This window comes from Octodon degus, unplaced genomic scaffold (genome assembly GCF_000260255.1).
Source record: "Octodon degus isolate 3935 unplaced genomic scaffold, OctDeg1.0 scaffold00119, whole genome shotgun sequence".
Taxonomy (NCBI): domain Eukaryota; kingdom Metazoa; phylum Chordata; class Mammalia; order Rodentia; family Octodontidae; genus Octodon; species Octodon degus.
Window position 1 is genome coordinate 450,280 of NW_004524695.1, and position 17,316 is coordinate 467,595.

The 17,316-nt window shown below is 44.0% G+C and overlaps 1 protein-coding gene and 1 non-coding gene across 3 annotated transcripts; both read right to left on the reverse strand.

Annotated features, from left to right (window-relative positions):
* Positions 1 to 407: 407 nt before the first annotated feature.
* Positions 408 to 9,655, reverse strand: LOC101566875 (butyrophilin subfamily 2 member A2). 2 transcript variants are annotated; one of them, XM_023699975.1, is made up of 8 exons: positions 9,574 to 9,655; positions 8,128 to 8,475; positions 5,600 to 5,881; positions 4,091 to 4,278; positions 3,943 to 3,979; positions 3,522 to 3,542; positions 3,398 to 3,424; positions 408 to 1,401 (listed from the first exon to the last, which is right to left on the reverse strand). In XM_023699975.1, the coding sequence occupies exons 1-8, from the start codon at positions 9,653 to 9,655 to the stop codon at positions 782 to 784; spliced, it is 1,605 nt and encodes a 534-aa protein (XP_023555743.1). In that variant the 3' UTR covers positions 408 to 781. The 2 variants fall into 2 exon arrangements, with proteins under 2 accessions (XP_023555743.1, XP_012372124.2); XM_012516670.2 differs by lacking the exon at positions 3,943 to 3,979 and having other exon boundaries at positions 4,111 to 4,278; positions 9,574 to 9,651.
* Positions 9,656 to 15,854: 6,199 nt separating this feature from the next.
* On the reverse strand, positions 15,855 to 16,014 carry LOC111812299. The gene has a single exon (XR_002817836.1). It is a non-coding gene; the product is annotated as a U1 spliceosomal RNA (small nuclear RNA).
* Between the last annotated feature and the right edge of the window lie 1,302 nt (positions 16,015 to 17,316).

The window sequence follows — 17,316 nt, forward strand, 5'->3', positions numbered from 1 at the left end:
TGCTGGGGGATTGAACCGCGGTCCCTGATGCTTTTGCTAAGCTTGTTCTAAGTAGGTGCTTTAGACCACTGAGCCATCTCTCCAGCCCCTGGTATAGACTTTAGATAGAGTTAATACCTCAGCACCAGGTCCAGATCTATCAAGTTGAAACTCATCCAGGTGGGTGTGGCTTGGGTCTGGCTGCTATGCTCCACTTCTTCCTGTTGCAGCCCTTGGAAGTGAGCCTGCTGTTCCACTCTGGCAAGGTGTTCTGCTCCTGGATCAGCTGGGTGGGTCTTGCCTCCAGCCTCTTTGCAGGGAGTTCTGCTGCAGGGTTCCACACTGGGCCTATACACCAGGCCTGGACTCTGGGTTGAATGAGGATCCAGCAGGCCCCTGGTGGTTCCACTCACATGCCAGGTCTGGGTCCTGGTCCACTTCTGTGTGTTATTGTCATCGTCTTCCACATTGGAGATTATGCGCTTCTCACATCCTGGTACTTCCCACAGTTCTTGCTCATGTTCATAGTGTACCAGTTGGCTCAACCTCCTCACCCTGGTATCAAATCACTACTTCTGTCCATTGCCCTCTCACATGTTCTCTCCAGCTTCAAGCTGTGTAACTTCTGCCGTTCTCTAAGAATACTCAGCCTGCTCCAACCAGCATAGCCACTAAGGCCTTCAGAGGGGGAGGACTGGGCTGGGCCTAAGCTAGGTGTGAGGCAGGTAGAAGATACTCTCTCCTGTGACTAAAGGGAAGAAGGTGGTGAAGTGCCATGGTAGCAGAGAAGATCATGGCTTTCTTACATGGCTCTGAGACCAGAGAACTGGTCCTGATGTGGGCAGGTCCTTGGCCTGTGTAGAATCAGGCCACCCTCAGGTATGACGACTCCCTGGGCCCCTGTGAACACTGGACAGATGAAGAGGGGGCTGTCATCGGAACCCAGTCTGAAAAAGGGCCTCAGAGGCCCAGAGAAGGTTGAGAGGGGACATGTGTAGATGTGTGACCTGTCTCTCATGTTGTAGAAAGAAACATCTCCAGCTTCATAGTCCAGGAAAACAGCCACACGGCAAAGGTGCTCTTTCATGGGAAGAATTTTCTCTGGGGAGGACAGGGCCCGATACTGATTTCCAAACATTTCCAGGGTCCAGAATCCATTCTGGGGAAGCAGCAGGGCCTCCCCTTTCCTCTCAACGCTATCTCTACAAACCCCGATGGCCCATACCATCACATTCTCCACCTCCACCTCCCAGTAGTGCCTCCCTGAGGAGAAGCTCTCCTGGCCCAGGACACAGGGCCGGCAATCAAACCTCTCTGGATTGTCAGGCAGGCTCTGCCGGGAGGGGCCCCGGCGGACACTTCTCCTGTCTTCTGACAGGAAGAGTTCTGGATGAGCAGTGTCTGGGTCCAGAACCACATCGGCTGCAGAAAAAGCCTTAGTTTAGTGCAGTTTCCTCAATCCCCAGAAAACAGATAGCACATTCTTCATGTGGTAGCTTCTCCATGAAGACCCTCTGATCCCAGGCAGCTCAGATCGGGAATTGTTGAGGCTGCAGTTCTGTCTCTCTATGTAACTGAAAATCAAGGCTCTCGGGAACCACGACAGGTTAGCAAATGAGCCAGTGTTAATGGTTCCTATTTTCTCAGAATTCTCAGCCCCCTTGTGTATACACGGTATAGCATATGATCTCTGGATCCTTCTCTGGTTAGAAACCATCCAACTTGTCTTACAACAACAAAGAGACTCTCACTGCTCCCTGAAACCATGAATCAGTAAAGGAGTTAAAGTAGGTTGTGTGGTGTCTGGTGACTGTGGGATCTTATCACTGGACTCCAGTGGCCAGGTAACAACTCAGTTAAATGACTGACAGAGGGTAAATAAGGGGACAGATGTCCCCCAAAGCCAACCTGCTACCCAAGAGGTATGGCAAGTGTGTGTGTGTGTGTGTGTGTGTGTGTGTGTGTGTGATATTTCCATCCAGCTTTACTTTAATAATATAGGTTGAAGCCTACAGGGATATCCTGTCTGGGAACAGGATAGGCTTCAGGTCCCTCTCTCCCATCTGCATTTAATATTGTCTGCTCAGTGTATGTGTGTGTGGTGGAGAAAAGGTCTTGCTTTGTTGTTCAGGCTGACTTTGAAATCACTATGCATCCCAGGCTGGCCTCAAACTTGCAGCAGTCCTCTTGCCTTAGCCTACTACTTTTCTTACTCTGTTAAAATGATTTCCTAGCCTTGGGGCCGGGGAGATGGCTCAGTGGAATAAGCGCTTCCCTGGCAGGCGCAAGGGCCTGAGTTCAATCCCTGTTTCTGCCCTGCCCCCCCCAAAAAAAAATTAAAATGATTTCCTCATTTCTCCCTCGAGATATATCTGACTGTGGCAACTTGAGATGGTTTCCTAGGTTACTTGTGACAATGTTGACATTTGTTTTAAAAAGAAAAGCCCATGTGGCATGGTATTTGGTAAAATAGATGTTATTTGCTGCTTTGTGCTGATGGTGACAACTTATCAAGTGCAAGGTGGTCCTTAAGAGTAGGCACATGGATTCATGTCTCCCTTTTGCATGCTTTGCATTCCCCAGACTGTTCATGGAGAACCAGTGCTCTCCTGGGAGCAGGAAGGCATTCTGGGATAGCAGATTATGCAACCTTAAGTCATATGTGGAGAAACTTACTGTCTCCTTCCACTCTCCTACAACTTCAGTTGGGCAGTCTATACCACCTTCTGGGTTATAAACTAGCTAACACGTCTTCTTTCAAATTAACCCAGGATTGAAGAGCAACAACTACTAACATGTAACTCTAGAGGAGGTCTGTTCTATAACAAAGAACTCCAGTGTCCTCATCCATGTCTAGAAGTCCCCCCAAGCCTCGTACAGTCATGGGGGAGGCTTCTAGTTTTTGCTTGATCCATGGTCCAGTGCTGCGTATGAGTGCTATGCCTGGCCTGGGGGGGTCGCCTGCATGCTCCAGGAGGGAGACAAAGAGGCTTGCTTTCTGCTGCTCCTCCTTCTTTTCTCTTGCTGTTTTCTGCCACTATGAATTGTTGCCCTCTTCAATGTGCCATTCTGCCTTGGAGTCAACTGAGTATGGACTGAAACCTCCACAAACTGTGAGTTATATGAGCCTCTCCCTCTTTCATTTGGGTTTTTTTTTGGTTTTGTTTTTTTTTTTTTTTTTTGGTCTCAGCAATGAGAGAAAAGTAAGCAAGACATCTGGTAATCATGTATTAACTTAATCTAAAAAAGGGAAAGGATTGTAGCAAGTAAACTGTAAAAGCTGTGGGTATTCCTTGTAGAGAACCACTTATATTCCCTGCTCTTCCCAACCCCAGCCCTGGCCTCCTGTTCAGCTCCTCCCCAGGGGTGGCTATTGGAGAGAAAGCTCAGGCTCAGAGGGAATGTCAGAGGCACTCACCAGCATGTACAAGGCTTCTTCTCCATCCTGCAAATGATAGGGAGGTGAAGTCATAAGAAAGGCAATGGCTACCCAAGTAGGACACAGACTATACCTAGAATAGGGCAGGAAAGGCTAAACTTACGCAGCTCCTCTTGAAGTTGCTCTGAAAAAGAAACAAAGTAAAGTCCTCAGCAGAAGGAAGTGAATTTGGATTCATGTTAGGTGATGTAAGGGTTGGCCCTTTTTCTAACGTCAACATCTTTATCCCTCCAATACAGGAATCAGAATGATACACAGTCAGGTAGCTGATAGCACCTGTGCTCTTTTAGGCTTGCTTTTGTTATAGTCCGGTACCTCAGGCTGGCCTGGATAGTGAACGAACTCAGTGACGAGGGAATGCTTGGAGGTGGGGTGGTGGAAGGATAGCTCAGGGGGCTTATTTCAGGGGCTGTGAGTTCCACTCTCTGCTGCTGTCTCTGGGAGATTCTGCTCTCCTCCCCACGCTGATGCCTGCCAGAGTGGAGCTCCCTCCATGATTGCAAACTGTCCTCCTACTCTTTTACCTTTTATTTGCTGTTCTGTTTCTTTTTTCCACACATTCTTGCCCTAGTTTTTTTTTTTTTTTTTTTTTTTTTTTTTCAGAAGCAGGGATTGAACTCAGACCCTTGCTCTTGCCAGGCAAGCGCTTATTCTACTGAGCCATCTTCCAGCCTCTTGCCCCAGTTTCTTACGTGCATTTTCTCTTTCTTCATATTCACTATCTTTTTCTTCTGACTCATTCTTTTTTCCCCTGTGGAGTTTCTTGATGAGGCAGATTGTACCAGACATGAAGGGAATCAGAATAGCGAGGCTGACAGCCAGAACCACTGTCCAGGGAGACAGGCTGGGTGTGAAGGACTCTGAAAAGAAAACCAGAAAAGCCCCTCTCAGTGACACACAGGATGCCAGGATTTGAAGCACCCTCTTCCCTTGTCCCCCCTCCCATGGTTTCTCCCCAGAAGCTACACAGTGGACAGAAAGAGGTGGGCTCAGCACTAGCAGAGCCCAGGAGATAGACAGCACTAGCAGCAGAGTCGCTGTGGGACTGTCAGTGACCTTTACCAGTCATACCACATCACCGCAACCATCACCCTGGTGTGAGCCATCATTGTTTTGTCTAGAATATCCCACTTCCTTCCTCCTTGTGTGGCCCTGGCCATGCACAGTCAATGCTCTGACACCATGTGACTATGCCACTACACCAACTCAAACACTTCCCCTTTCTTCACACTGAAAACCAAAGTCTGTCTCTGGCACACGTTACTACTCTGACGTGGTCTCACTGTCTCTGAAGGCACTCTCTCCATCCAAGCCACACAAGCGTCACCTCTAGAGATTCTTGCTGTTGCCAGACACATGCCTGCCTCAGGCCCTTTGCACACACGGCTCTGTGACGCAGGTCACACAATCTCGCAAGTATCTGATGTCTTATTCCCTTGTCTGTTCAGTTCCCATATTTACAACAAACTCTCCCTTGACCAACCTGTTAATAATTGAAATATCCCAGAGAAGTGGGATGTTCCAATCTCCCTTCCCCTCCTTATATAATTTTTCCTACAGTATTTATCATGTTCTGATATAATAATTTAATTGTTTAATCACTTAATTTAATTAATCATGGCACATACTACTCTCTATCTCTCTAGCATGTAACTGCTGTGAGAACATGGATCTTCATATATTATGCCAGTGATTAACTCTCAGTTTCTTTTTTAAAATTTTATTTTACTTATTTATTTTTCAAAGAATAAAAAAATGTCAAAAAATGATTATAAATGGTATAGAATTTCACAAAACAAAATGATAGGAATGCTTGTTACGTATTTGTTGAGTGAATTTATGAGCTCACGTAGATATTCTAGAAATCCCCTGAGCAGGAAGTGAGGCCTTCAGCTAGCTCAAACAGGTGTAGATTCTCAGAATTATTCTTATTGTTACTCGTTGTAGTACCAGGATCTTATTAGGAAAGAGAGTGCCAGATCTTCCCTCAGAGAAGAGGCTGCTACTCATGTATTTTGGCAGCACTTCATATGCTCCTTGTGACAAGGGAAAAGGTCTCAGCCCAACCGTGTCCAGTGCTTCAGGGCCCAGGCCCCTCCCACCCCCACTTCCACAAGCTCCCCTCTGTTTGCCAAGGCACCTGCCTTCACATGACAAGTCTCCAGAGGGCACAAAACAAACCTGGGATGAAAATCACCGTTTCCAGCTCCTGGCCAAGCAGAATGTTACTGATGGAACAGGTCATGTTCCTCACGGAAGAGTCTCTGATAATCACAACCATGGTGACTGTGAAGAGGCCATCTCTGTCCACAGTGCAGGCTTCCTCCAAGGAGGGAGTGATCTCACCATAGGGGTCCCTCCACACTGCGTGGGGTTCTGGATACCACCCTGCAGATGTGCACTCCAGCCAGAGGCCCCCGTCCTTGTGGCCCTTCATTTCTATGAGGGGCTTGAAGCCCAGGCCTGGGAAGGGAGAACAAGGGATCAGATAATCAATAGGGCAGTGTTAGCTCAGCCATCATGTCTTACAAAGTCAGCTCTTAATGGTGCAGCCCCCCAGGGAAAAGGAGGTGAACAGAGGAAGCACCCAGAGGAACTGAACACACACATACCAAACATTTCTGTAGGGGCCTTCTGGAAAGGAGACTAGAAATCAAGAGAGGGAGAAAGAAGCAGGAGGAGGAAAGATGAAGAAAAGGAAGAACCTTGAGGTCGGGGAGGCCAGGAGACCAGTATGCCAAATAAACCTGAGATTTCGAGAGCAAAAAGGATGGTCCCACGCTGCCCTCCACCTGCCCTTCACAGCGCCACCTAGCATACATGGTCTGCAAGTGCTTGATTTCGCTTCCTTCTGCCAGCCTCTTCCCAGTGGTCCAAGCCTGAACAGGCATGCCCAGGACTACATGTTCTGCTCCTGGCTTTCTCAGGGGCTTCAGTCTCCTGAAGCACAGAAACATGCTAGGCTGCTACGATTATAAGAAGCCTCTTGACCTCCTGTCACAGTTTCCTTCTCCTGGCCAAGTGAAATAAAAGGAACTGTGGAGAGCTGTCCAGCTCAGGGGTGGCTGCTTTTAGGAGTGAGGGTAAAGTAATCATGCAGACCTCACCATTTGCTTACTAAAGAGGTGTTTATCCACCGGGTGCTCAGTGCATGCGGCGACTTTTGCATTGTTTCCTATATAATACAACAGCTTCCTACTGGAAAGATCTGAATGTACCTGAGATACTTCAAACCCCAATCTCATCATCTCAATTTATGTCATCAGAAAAATTCGATGAATCCAGACTCCTCTGTATTCTATCATTAAAAGAGTCTTCAATTAAAATGCAAACTATAGAAGGCTAAGGGAAGACTGTAACCAGTTCAAGGACAGTCTGGGCAATTTGGTGAGAGACCCCGTCTCAAAAAAAAGGAGGAAGGGATGTAACTCTGTATTAGAGGACTTGCTTAGTATGCTTGAGGTCCTGGACTGTAAAGAAAAACATAAAGGTTAATATGATAAATTTAATGTTATATGTTTCTTATTACAATAAAAATAAACAACAATAGAAGAAACTGCTGGTTGTGTAAACAAGCTGCAGGTGCAGGGTCCTGGGCTATTTCTATCCTGAGCCATGTGTCCAGTGATCATCAACCTTTCCTTTGTTACATGTAGTAAACAAATTGTCCTAAGTTCAGAAAATCAGGGAAGCACTTTTTTTCTTTTCTTTTCTTTTTTTTTTTTTTGTGGAACTCGGGATTGAACTCAGGCCCTTGTGCTTGCTAGGGAAGTGCTTATTCCACTGAGCCAGCTCCCCAGCCCTAAAATTCAGAAAATCAAAACACTCACTTCAGTCTAGTGCTTCCTGCTCAATTTAATTTTTTCCAAGGTGAGAGGAATTAGTTGTACATTTGAAGACAAAACTTGAAGAAGACTTAAAATAACTTAGCAAATTGGGGGAAAAAGTCCTACAGAATATTCTGTGGGGTTCAATAAGCATGAGATAGTAGCCTATGAACCCAACAGAGAAAAAAACCAAGTATGGAAACAAAGCTATTATTAATACATCCCTAGAAATCCCATTTTCATTGTCACTTCTGTTCTGAAGCTGGCCAGACTGCTCCTGACAGAATTCTCGCTTGCTTTTGCTGTTGATCCGCCAAGCCCAGCACAAGTTTTCTACGGATGGTCATGGCTTAATGAAGTGACCTAGTTACCTCTTAGTCATTGTCACTGCACTTAGTATTTGGAGAAAAGGAAAACTTTTTTGTTTTGTTTTGTTTTTGTTTTGGCAGTACCAGGGATTGAACTCAGGACCCTGCACTTGCCAGGCAGGCGCTTATTCTACTGAGCTATCTCCCCGGTCCAAAAACAGCAGTTATTGATCAATAAGATACTTATATTTTGGAGTCCTCTGGGCATCCCAGTGAAGTTACTGATGTGGCTTCTCTCCCTCTCAAGTTGCCAGTTGCCCAGGAATTAGCTTCAGGAATTACTCATTGCCCCGCTGAAGTTCCTAGCTAAGTTCTGGGTGCCTCTCAGGAAGCAATGCCATAGCTGAGCTCAGCAAACCCTCTCAGGGAGGCCCTGGACAAGGGAAGCTACCTCCCTTGTATAGATGGATTGCAACAGAAACTGGCTGGCTTATAGCTGCCCAGGGTTAGGATAGAAATGTTTCCCAAAAAGTCACACTGGGAAGAGGCAGTGGAACAAAATGAAGTGACTTACCTGCCACCCTGACATGCATGATGGCCTCATCATAGGACCTGCCCTCCTGGAAGTAACAGCAGTACTTGCCATTCTCGTGTGCTGTGATGTTGTGGATAACCAGTGCCACCTTGCCCTGGCTGATGTCTCTGCTCACAAAGGTGGTCCTTCCTTGGTACTCCTCCATCTGCTGCTCTATCCTCTCTCTCCCGCCCTTATACACAAGTATTGCAGGGGAGAACTGAGACCGAAACCACCGCACCTCCATGTCCTCAGCGTTTTTCTCAGGTGACAGGTGGCAGGGTAATGTGATATTTTCTCCCACCATGGCCAAGATTGGACCCGCTGGCCCCACGACTGTAAACTGAGCTGTGCAAAGGAAGGAGAATCAAGAGGAGACTGTAGTCATGAAATATCTAAGGTGGCAGTAAGTGGACACTCCCAGGGGTAGACAAATTCTTCCCAAGCAACAGAGGCTTCCTGGATTGAGGATTCTGAGGACCAGGAGCCTTAGCTATGGACAGCACCCTGTGGAAGCCCTTCCAATGGAGGCTACTAATGTTCCATGGACAGAACCCCAGCACCCTCTGTGCTATCACAGCTTTCTCCTCCACTTCCTGATCTAGCCTGGTGCCTTAGGGCCAGCAGTATAGCTCAGCGGACTAAGTGCTTGCTTAGGTAAGTGCAGGGGCCAAGGTTTGATTCCTGGCCTGTATGCCGTGCTGGCCCCACCCCCAGGTGCACTGAGCTGGTGATGGAGTCTGGGCATTGTGGTGCGCACCTATAATCCCAGCACTAGGGAAGCAGAAATCAGGAGGATCACTATGAGTCCGGGCTATGTGGTGAGACCCTGCACGCGCGTGCGTGCGCGTACACACACACACACACACACACACACACACACAAAAGGCCAGGGAGATAGCTCAGTGAATAAGCGCTTACCTGGCAAACACAACGTCCTGAGCTCAATCCCCGGTACCGGGGGTCAGGGGGGTGCAAAGCAATTCTGTACTTCTATCATAGATGATTATAACCCGGGGCCTTGTGGAGGATAAGCAGCACGAACTGTCTCCTCCAGTACCCACCAGCTAGTTTTGATTAAAATTAATTATAAATATACAATACAGGCCTTTGGAGGTTTAGAATCATAAAATATTAACTTTCATTGGCACTATTTTACATTAAGTATTTAAGTAACGGTGATGTCCAGTTATTTGGGATTAAACATAAGTTATTGAACTTTATTTCATCTGGTTTTTAAAAAATCTTTAAAATGTTGGGACTTAAAAATCTGCAAGGGTACATGCAGCCTTCCTTGCAGCCCTTCTGATGGGCAGAGCTAATCTAAACTCAGGGAATATGCCCATAATGCCACAGAAGCCAGTCCCCATGGCCCTTCCTCCCTGTGGACTGCAAGCTGATGTTGCTTTCTGAGGAGGGGACAGAACAAATGGCCCACAGCCCTACCTGAGGCCAGCACAAGCAAACTGAGGAAGGGCAGAAGCAGAGAGGATGCCCGCATGACGTGCAGAGAAGCGGGGACCTCCATGGCATCCAGCACAGAGTCATCAGGGTGGGCAGGGACCAAGCCTGTGGGGGGAGAGTGGTACAAGTCAGCTAAGTGGCCTGGGTCTCTGTTCGCACCTAGGTCACACTTTTTCATGACCACGTTGATCTCATGAGTGTGCCAACCTGTTTTGGGTACTCTTTCACCCCAAGGCTCAGGCACCCTCTCTGATGGAAGGGTGAGTTAATGTGCCCCTAGATAAAGCCACAGGCCACCAGCAGGCAGGTGAGTCTCTGCCCGCCTCAGCTCAACCCCCCTCAGGAGTCCAGTTTCTCAGCTGTCACTCGATACTGTGCATACCTGCCCTCCTATCCAGATCCAGGCTGCTCCACTCAGGTGAGACCAGGAATGAGGTGCCTCCCCTGTCCAGGGACCCCCCCTTTTCTCTCACCCCACCCCCGCCCTGCAGCGCTTCCCTGCCTTTTCTTACCTTCTGCAGTTTTCTACCTCGTACTCGGAGATAGTTTTCTATCTCTGACCCTCAGATGATTTTATGACTGCTGCTCTTCTGTTTCACCTGCCTGTGGACACAGCACTAGAACCTATTTGTTTCAGAAGAGGTTTGAGAACGTCCCTTCATCTTTACTCAGTTACAGCGTACAGAGATTCAAATCCTGGGTCTCACACCTGGTCCATTCCTCCCCTACCAAGTCCCAAGATTCCCTGTGAGTGGTTCTGAGCCCAGGACTGGCTGGCTGCAGATCAGCAGCCAATGGTATCCTCCAGTCTGCTCATCACCAGTTACTGGGTAGATTACACAGAAGCAGTTCAAAGGGGAAAAAATAGCAGTGTCTGTGAGCCTATAAATCATTTTCTAACTTTGATTTTTCTTCTTATTCAGAAGCAAGGTACCAGCTGGGTGTGATGGTACATGCCTGTAATCCTAGCACTTAGGAGGCTGAGGCAAGAGGATCATTGCAATTTAAGACCACAGAGTGAGTACGAGACCAGCCTGAACAGCATAATGAGACCCTGTCTCAAAAAGACAAAACAAAACCCAACACCCCCTGCCCCCTAAAATAAATAAAAAACAAAAAACACAGAAGCAAGGTACCATACTGTTGGGGCAGGGTGAACAGGTATCACGGATCAAAAACTTGAGTATAGGAATAGAAGCTTTATAGTATTTATAAGCAAAAAAACCCCCAAAACCTAAAACCTCCCGCCTTTAAAAAACAAAACAAAACAAAACAAAACAAAAAAAAAAAAAACAGATGCCAAAAACAAACTGCCTTGGAGAAAAGGTAAGGAGTCTGAAAAAGACTTTGTCCCTAAGACCTTGTGCCCTTATATATCCAGATTATGATTAGTTCAGCAGACTTAAAAGGCCTGCTTAGGCAGACACTGGGGCCTGGTTCAATCCCGCCCCTAGGGCATGCTGAGACTGTGATTGAGACTTGGCATGGTGGTGAGAGCTTGTAATTCCAGCACTTGGGAGGCTGAAAACAGGAGGACCACTATGAGTCATGAGATCCTGTAGACCTTGTACTAAATACATTAAAAAAATAAAATAAAATAAAAAAGATTAGGGGCCATTCCTTTAGGTGGATAGTTGGAACGTGTGATTTCCTGGGCTGTCTTAGGCTGGGTCCCAGATGCACTTCCATTTTGGCAGTCCTTGCTTTACCTCCACCTATCCTTTTGTCCTTGACCACCTGTATTTTATTTTTTATTTTTACTTTGAAGCAAGGTCTTTTATATCGTACCAGCTGAATTTAAACTACTGATTCTCCTCCCTAAATATTATGAGTAGCTGGAAATATTTATAGTTGTCGTCTCACCGAGCATGTTTTCTTAAATTACTACAATGTCATTAAGGCTTAATTTTAGGGACCATGTAATACAATGAAAGAATACTACGCAGTTTCTTTCTACATTTTCAGATTTTAAATATCATTATGAAAGGTAATAAATGATGAAAGATTAAATCAAAGACATCAGAGGGAAATTTTCCTGACAATTGCACACACTTCAAAATCAGCTTTCTGTATACCCAGCAGGACAATCTAAATCTTCACATGAAAGGCTGTAAATTCCATAATTTCATTTTGACACTACGTTATGCCCAAAAGTCAATGTAAAATTTATGAGACCTTTTTTTAAAATATATTTTTAAAGAGTATTGATTTTTATTTTCAGAAATGAAATAACGTTACAATTTGCTGTTTAAATCATAACACTAGGGCCAGCCAAATAGCTCAGCAGATTAAAGCGCCTGTAATCAAGTGCACGGGCCCGAGGTTCGATCCCTGGCCTGCGGTGCCAGCCCTGCCCCCAGGGCGTGCTGAGAAGCAATTGAGACTGGGCATGATGGCACGCGCCTGTAATCATAGCTCTTGGGAGGCTGAAAATAGGAGGATCACTATGAGTCTGATCTAGTACTGAGACCCTGTACTAAATACATAAAAAAAGAAAAAGAACCCTGGACAGTGAAGCAACAGACTGTCTTAGTCACTTTCTTGTTGCTGAGACACAATACCTGACACAACTGAGAGGAGAGATTTGACTGCAATTTGTGGATGCTGCAGTCTGGAGTCCTCCCGAGGACAGAAGTGGCATGGTGGAAGCCTTGCTAGTTTGGAAAGCTGCTCCCGCCATGAGGGTCAGACAAGCACACAGGGAAAGGAAGAAAACGTGAATACTAGCAGCCTAGTACTATTGACCTGTATTTTGTTTTTTAATGTGGTATAAAAGTTTATTTGAAAAGCATGGGGTAAACTGTTATGAGAGAAACAAGCTCTGCTGGTTGCATTTGGACTGAACAAAAAGAAAGTAAAACCAAAAATAAAAGTACACACCATGTTGAGACACAGCATGGGCTACTGTGCAAACTCACACATGATAAGATGACCTGTATCTTCCACCCAGCAACCTACCTACTTCACAAAACCAAGCCACCAGAAGTGCTCCAATAATTCACTCTTTCTCTCTCTCTTTTTTTTTTTTTTTGGCGGAACCAGGGATAAAACTCAGGCCCTTGCGCTTGCCAGGGAAGTGCTTATTCCACTGAGCCATCTCCCCGGCCCCAATTCACTCTTTGTCATAAACTTTGCTTTTGAGCTCATGAGGTATTAGTCCCTCAAAGACTCATGTAAATTCCTTTGAGAAAGTGAATTGAGTCTATCAATATGAGTTGCCAAAGGCTTAGCAGGGTCAGCATTGTTGAAAATACCAAAACCAAAGTCCCCTCCGAGACTCAGCAAGCCCTTAACTGTTAGCTCCTATAAAGCTAAAAAAGAAAGTTAAACACTGTTGATATATACACTTGGGAGTTTATAACTGATATGATTGCAGTACATAACACTTCCATTTTGAGGAACCAATGTATAGCATATGTGCGTAATTCTTTATTTTTATTTTTATTTTTTAGCTTTGCAAAACATGCTATTTTGTTTTTTATTTATTTGAAGATACCAAGATATTGCACATAAGAATTAGGCTGCATTAATTGGCGTCTAGTATTTATGGTAGAGGTCATGAAATTACTTAGCAAAGTTTATACCATGTGCAAAGGATTTTGATAAATTTTTGTTCTAAATATCTCATGTGAACTAAGAAACTTTTCCTACTTTTACATTTGCTTAGAAGACATTCTTTACAGAAAGAAAGCTGCCGGCCACAGTGGCCCATGTTGCTCAGGTCACAAAGGCAGAAATATTGCAAGTTCAAGGCTAGTCTGGACAATTTAGTGAGACTGTCTCAAAGTAAGTCCTAGAGATATAATTCAGCAACAGAGCTTGCCTAGTATATGGGAGCAATGGGGTTAATACTTGGTACAAAAGAAAAAAAAAGCTAATACTGTAAAAGATTGCTGCTAGGATCTTGGAAAATCTTATTTAAAAGAAAAGGCTATCCAAACAGTTGGATAGCATTATCTTTATAGGAAAGATTTACAGTAATCTATGATTAGGTATATGCTATTTTCATAATTTCACAAAGGATTAAATGACTTGATTACTAATACATTTTTACATTTACCAAAGCTTTTTGGAGGAAAAGGTTCTTAATTAAACATTCAGTAGAATAAGGCAAATCCCTTAAATTCAAGTGGCAATCATAGAAATAGTTTCAATACCTTTCCTCCATGACTATTTCCTCTCCCTCCCACTGAACTTCTTAACATTCTCTAAACAATCTACCTCTCTCTTTGCTACCATGTCTCCTTTATTTAACCCCTTAATTCATATTTTGGGATTCCCATATAATATAGAATATGATATTGACATTTCTGCCTCCCATATGTAGCATAACGTTATGGGTTCAAGACCCACCCACTAATTGGTGACATTATGTCATGCTTCTCCATGGCTGAATATTCTTCCATTATGTATGCACACACCTATTTCAGTGCTCAAAACTGAACCGAGTTTTAGCACTGATGTACTGCACCTTGCCCTTATTTCCCCTGTATTTTGAGACAGTCTCACCCGAAATTTCTACTTTATTTAATAAAAGTCTTTTACCCCGTCTAAGCTAGCCTTAGACTCACTGTGTAGTTCAAGATCACCTGAAACTCATGGCAATGCTCCTGCTTTTGATTTCTGCAGGCTAGGAAAGCAGGTGTGCACTACCACTATGTGAAAAATGGGATTTCTCTTTTTACTTTTTTTAAAAAAAAATGTATCAGTTATTTAATTAGGTTTTTATAAGATTAGAACACTAATTTACGAGGATAAATTCCATTTGTCAGAGCAAAAATGAATTGCAGGTAGCCCCGGAGCTGAGGAACAGCTTTGATGTTTGCTAAAATCGGTGAGGCCACAGCTTTCTGATCCACCTTGTGCTGCTCTGAAACCTGCTATTTCTCTTTCTTTGTGTCAAAGATCTCACCCTCCTGGTGTCTGGGCTTCCGCAGCTTCTTTTTGAAGTAAGCATCAGTGAGGTGTGTGGGGATTTTCACTTTACTGATGTCAATTTTTGTAGAGGTGGCAATGACAAATTTCTGGTGTGTTCTTCATAGAGGAACATGAGTAAGGCTCAGAGGCCCAGTCACAGGTAGCAAGCCATTGGCCAACTGCTTCAGGAAGACCACTCTCTTGCCTCTGTGACGCCCGGTGAGGATGATCAAGATGGTGCCAGGATGATGCTAGCTCGAAGTTTCCTCATATACTAACTGAAGGATTTCTTGCCGTGGCTAAAGAGCTTTCGGGGCACATCTTCAGTAGGGTAGTATCTAAGCATTTTTTGAAGTTTAACCAGGCAGGTATCTCCATTCTTGTCCCCGCCGACCGGTTTTGTGATCATAGCAAGAACTTTCTCCTTTTTCTTTTCAACCTTTGATTAGGCAGCTGTGTACTTTCTCTTCTACAAAGCCTTTCTGGAATACATAGCAGATCGGGAGTATCTACCAATTCCTCTAACCAGGACAGGGTTTTGTCTGCAGTGGGGCTGCCCCTTCTTGGACTTTATTGCCTTCTTCACCTTACCCTTTTTACTAGTACCACTGGCAGAAGCCTTCTGGGCTTCGGGTTTCTTCTCTTTAGTGTCTGGCTTCTCAGTTTTTTCACCTGCCATCTTGCAAGTCAAGAAAGAGCTCTTTTTACTTTTTTGAAAAAATCTCTATACACATTTCTACAGATATGATACTTCATAACAGTCTCACTGAGAATATAAGATGATATAAGATGATATATTCTAACATTTTGGATCACGGATGCACTAAAATTTTGGAGGATTTCTTAAAAATGGATACACAATAATGGTATTCATTTGTATTTTGAGTACTTCCACAAGAGTAGCAATTAGCAAATATTGAATGTTTACCATTTTTAAATATAGAATTTCTTACATGCTTCATATGAACATGCTCTTTTGAAAATACATGTATATATAGTCACATATCCTAAACTTGGCTCTTAGTCAACACATATCATTTGTTGTTATACCCTCCCATGCACGATACCTGAATGCAGTGTCATACCATGTTTTTATAATCTTGAACATGGAAACAAATTTTATTATTATACATAATGCCACTTGCACATTAGTGTCAGTACTCTTTTTAAGTTGCGGATTTTGGAATATTTGAAATGTTCAATTTTCAGAGTATAGATACTCAACATGTAATGCATCTTTGGTGAAATTTCATGAGACTTAAAGAAATTTGAACACAGCCTCACTTGTAAAATAAGTTTGATTTTACTATTTCTGCTCACATTGACTTTTTTTTTTTTTTTTTTTCCAGGAGAGAGCACAAACGCAGTTCTCCCCACCACAAATTATGCGATCAAGTTTCCTGCATTTGGGGAAATCACAGGGGCCAGCACATCTGGAGTGCGGTGGATAAGCCTCGCCCTGGGAAAGCCGCCTTCAAGGTCATTATCTCTCCCCTGCCTCACTTTGCTAAACTTATCATTTGGGAAATTGATTTGTTCATTTTGTCATTATATTTAAATAGCATTTTGAAACTTCAACCTGATTTCATAGACAAACTTCAAGTAAAATTTATGAACATTTTGAAATTCTATTAAGAAATAGTAGTTTTTATAGTAGAATATGTAAGAACAATGAAATTGGATTAAGGACGACACTCTATCTTTCTTGTTTTTATATATTTTTTAATGTATTTAGTACAGGGTCTACAGGGTCATAATTCTTGGTCTTAGCAGTAGTAAATTGTGTGCTTTTTTCTCGAATGGTAGTTCACATCAGTTTATAAGAGGTGACTTGTATTTGCTTTACTCATCTTTTTGATAAAACTAAGCTTACTTCAGAAATATTAGTTTTCTTTGGTCATTATGTGTCTTAGTTCAAGTGTCAAACACAGACAGGACTTGTTTTGCTTTTATTGCCTTGTTTTATTCCTACTTATAAATTTCAAAACTGTATCATAGTTTTAAGGTTTTAGCCTGCTGACTAGAGAATAAGACAAGATTAACTTTGACAGTTGGCTCTAGATAAAATTAGCCTATGGGCCCCTCTTTCTAAAACTCTGACATCGCTGAGATTTGGCAAGAAGATATTAAGCAACTGACTTCAGTCGTCCGTCACACCTCTTCAGTGTGGTATGTGGTTAAATGACCATCACCAGGGAAGGTTACCATGGCCCCATGCGACAAGGCAGCAGATGGTAAACTGGCAGTGCCTTCTGAGAGGAAGAAATACATTCACAGATGGGGCGCGGGTAGGGAGAGCAGAGGAGCCGCGAGCACCAACATCACCCGTGGGGCAACATTACCGAAACATGTAGATCTGCCAAGCTAATAAAAGGGGCTATCTTACATGATTTTTGAAAAGCAAAAAAGCCATTCTAACAGGTGTGATGGTCACATATCTCCTGACTTTGCCTTTCTTCTCTATTTGACTTCACAATTTTTAGTGAAGAGTTTTTCAGCTCAAGCATCTGGCTTGGTTTGGCTTACACTCCAGGTACCACTGACAAAAGAAACATCGCAATCCAATGTGAATCATTCAGCCAGATGCTGGGACACATCATGGCCATCAAGGTTTAGGACTAAAATAATCAAGGGGTTGTAACCTGCACTACAAAATAGAACTTTAAGAGTTGGGTTTTTTTTTTTTTTTTTTTTTTTTTTTTTCTTTTGGAGACAAATGGCTTCCTGAGGCCTGGGGCATGAACAGCTTTCCTCTCACATCTTGGATGAATAAGCAAAACACGCAGAAACCTAGAAGCCAGGAGCCTA

Bases quoted from the DNA above. Each gene is read 5' to 3' on its own strand.
- LOC101566875 (XM_023699975.1), bottom strand. From the start codon at position 9,655: ATGGAGGTCCCCGCTTCTCTGCACGTCATGCGGGCATCCTCTCTGCTT. The intron at 4,279-5,599 runs GTTTGTTTTGTG...TTTTCTTTTCAG, and splicing joins AACGGTGATTTTCATCCCAG to AGTCCTTCACACCCAGCCTG. The intron at 3,543-3,942 runs GTAAAAGAGTAG...TTTCTTTTTCAG, and splicing joins AACAGAACAGCAAATAAAAG to AGCAACTTCAAGAGGAGCTG.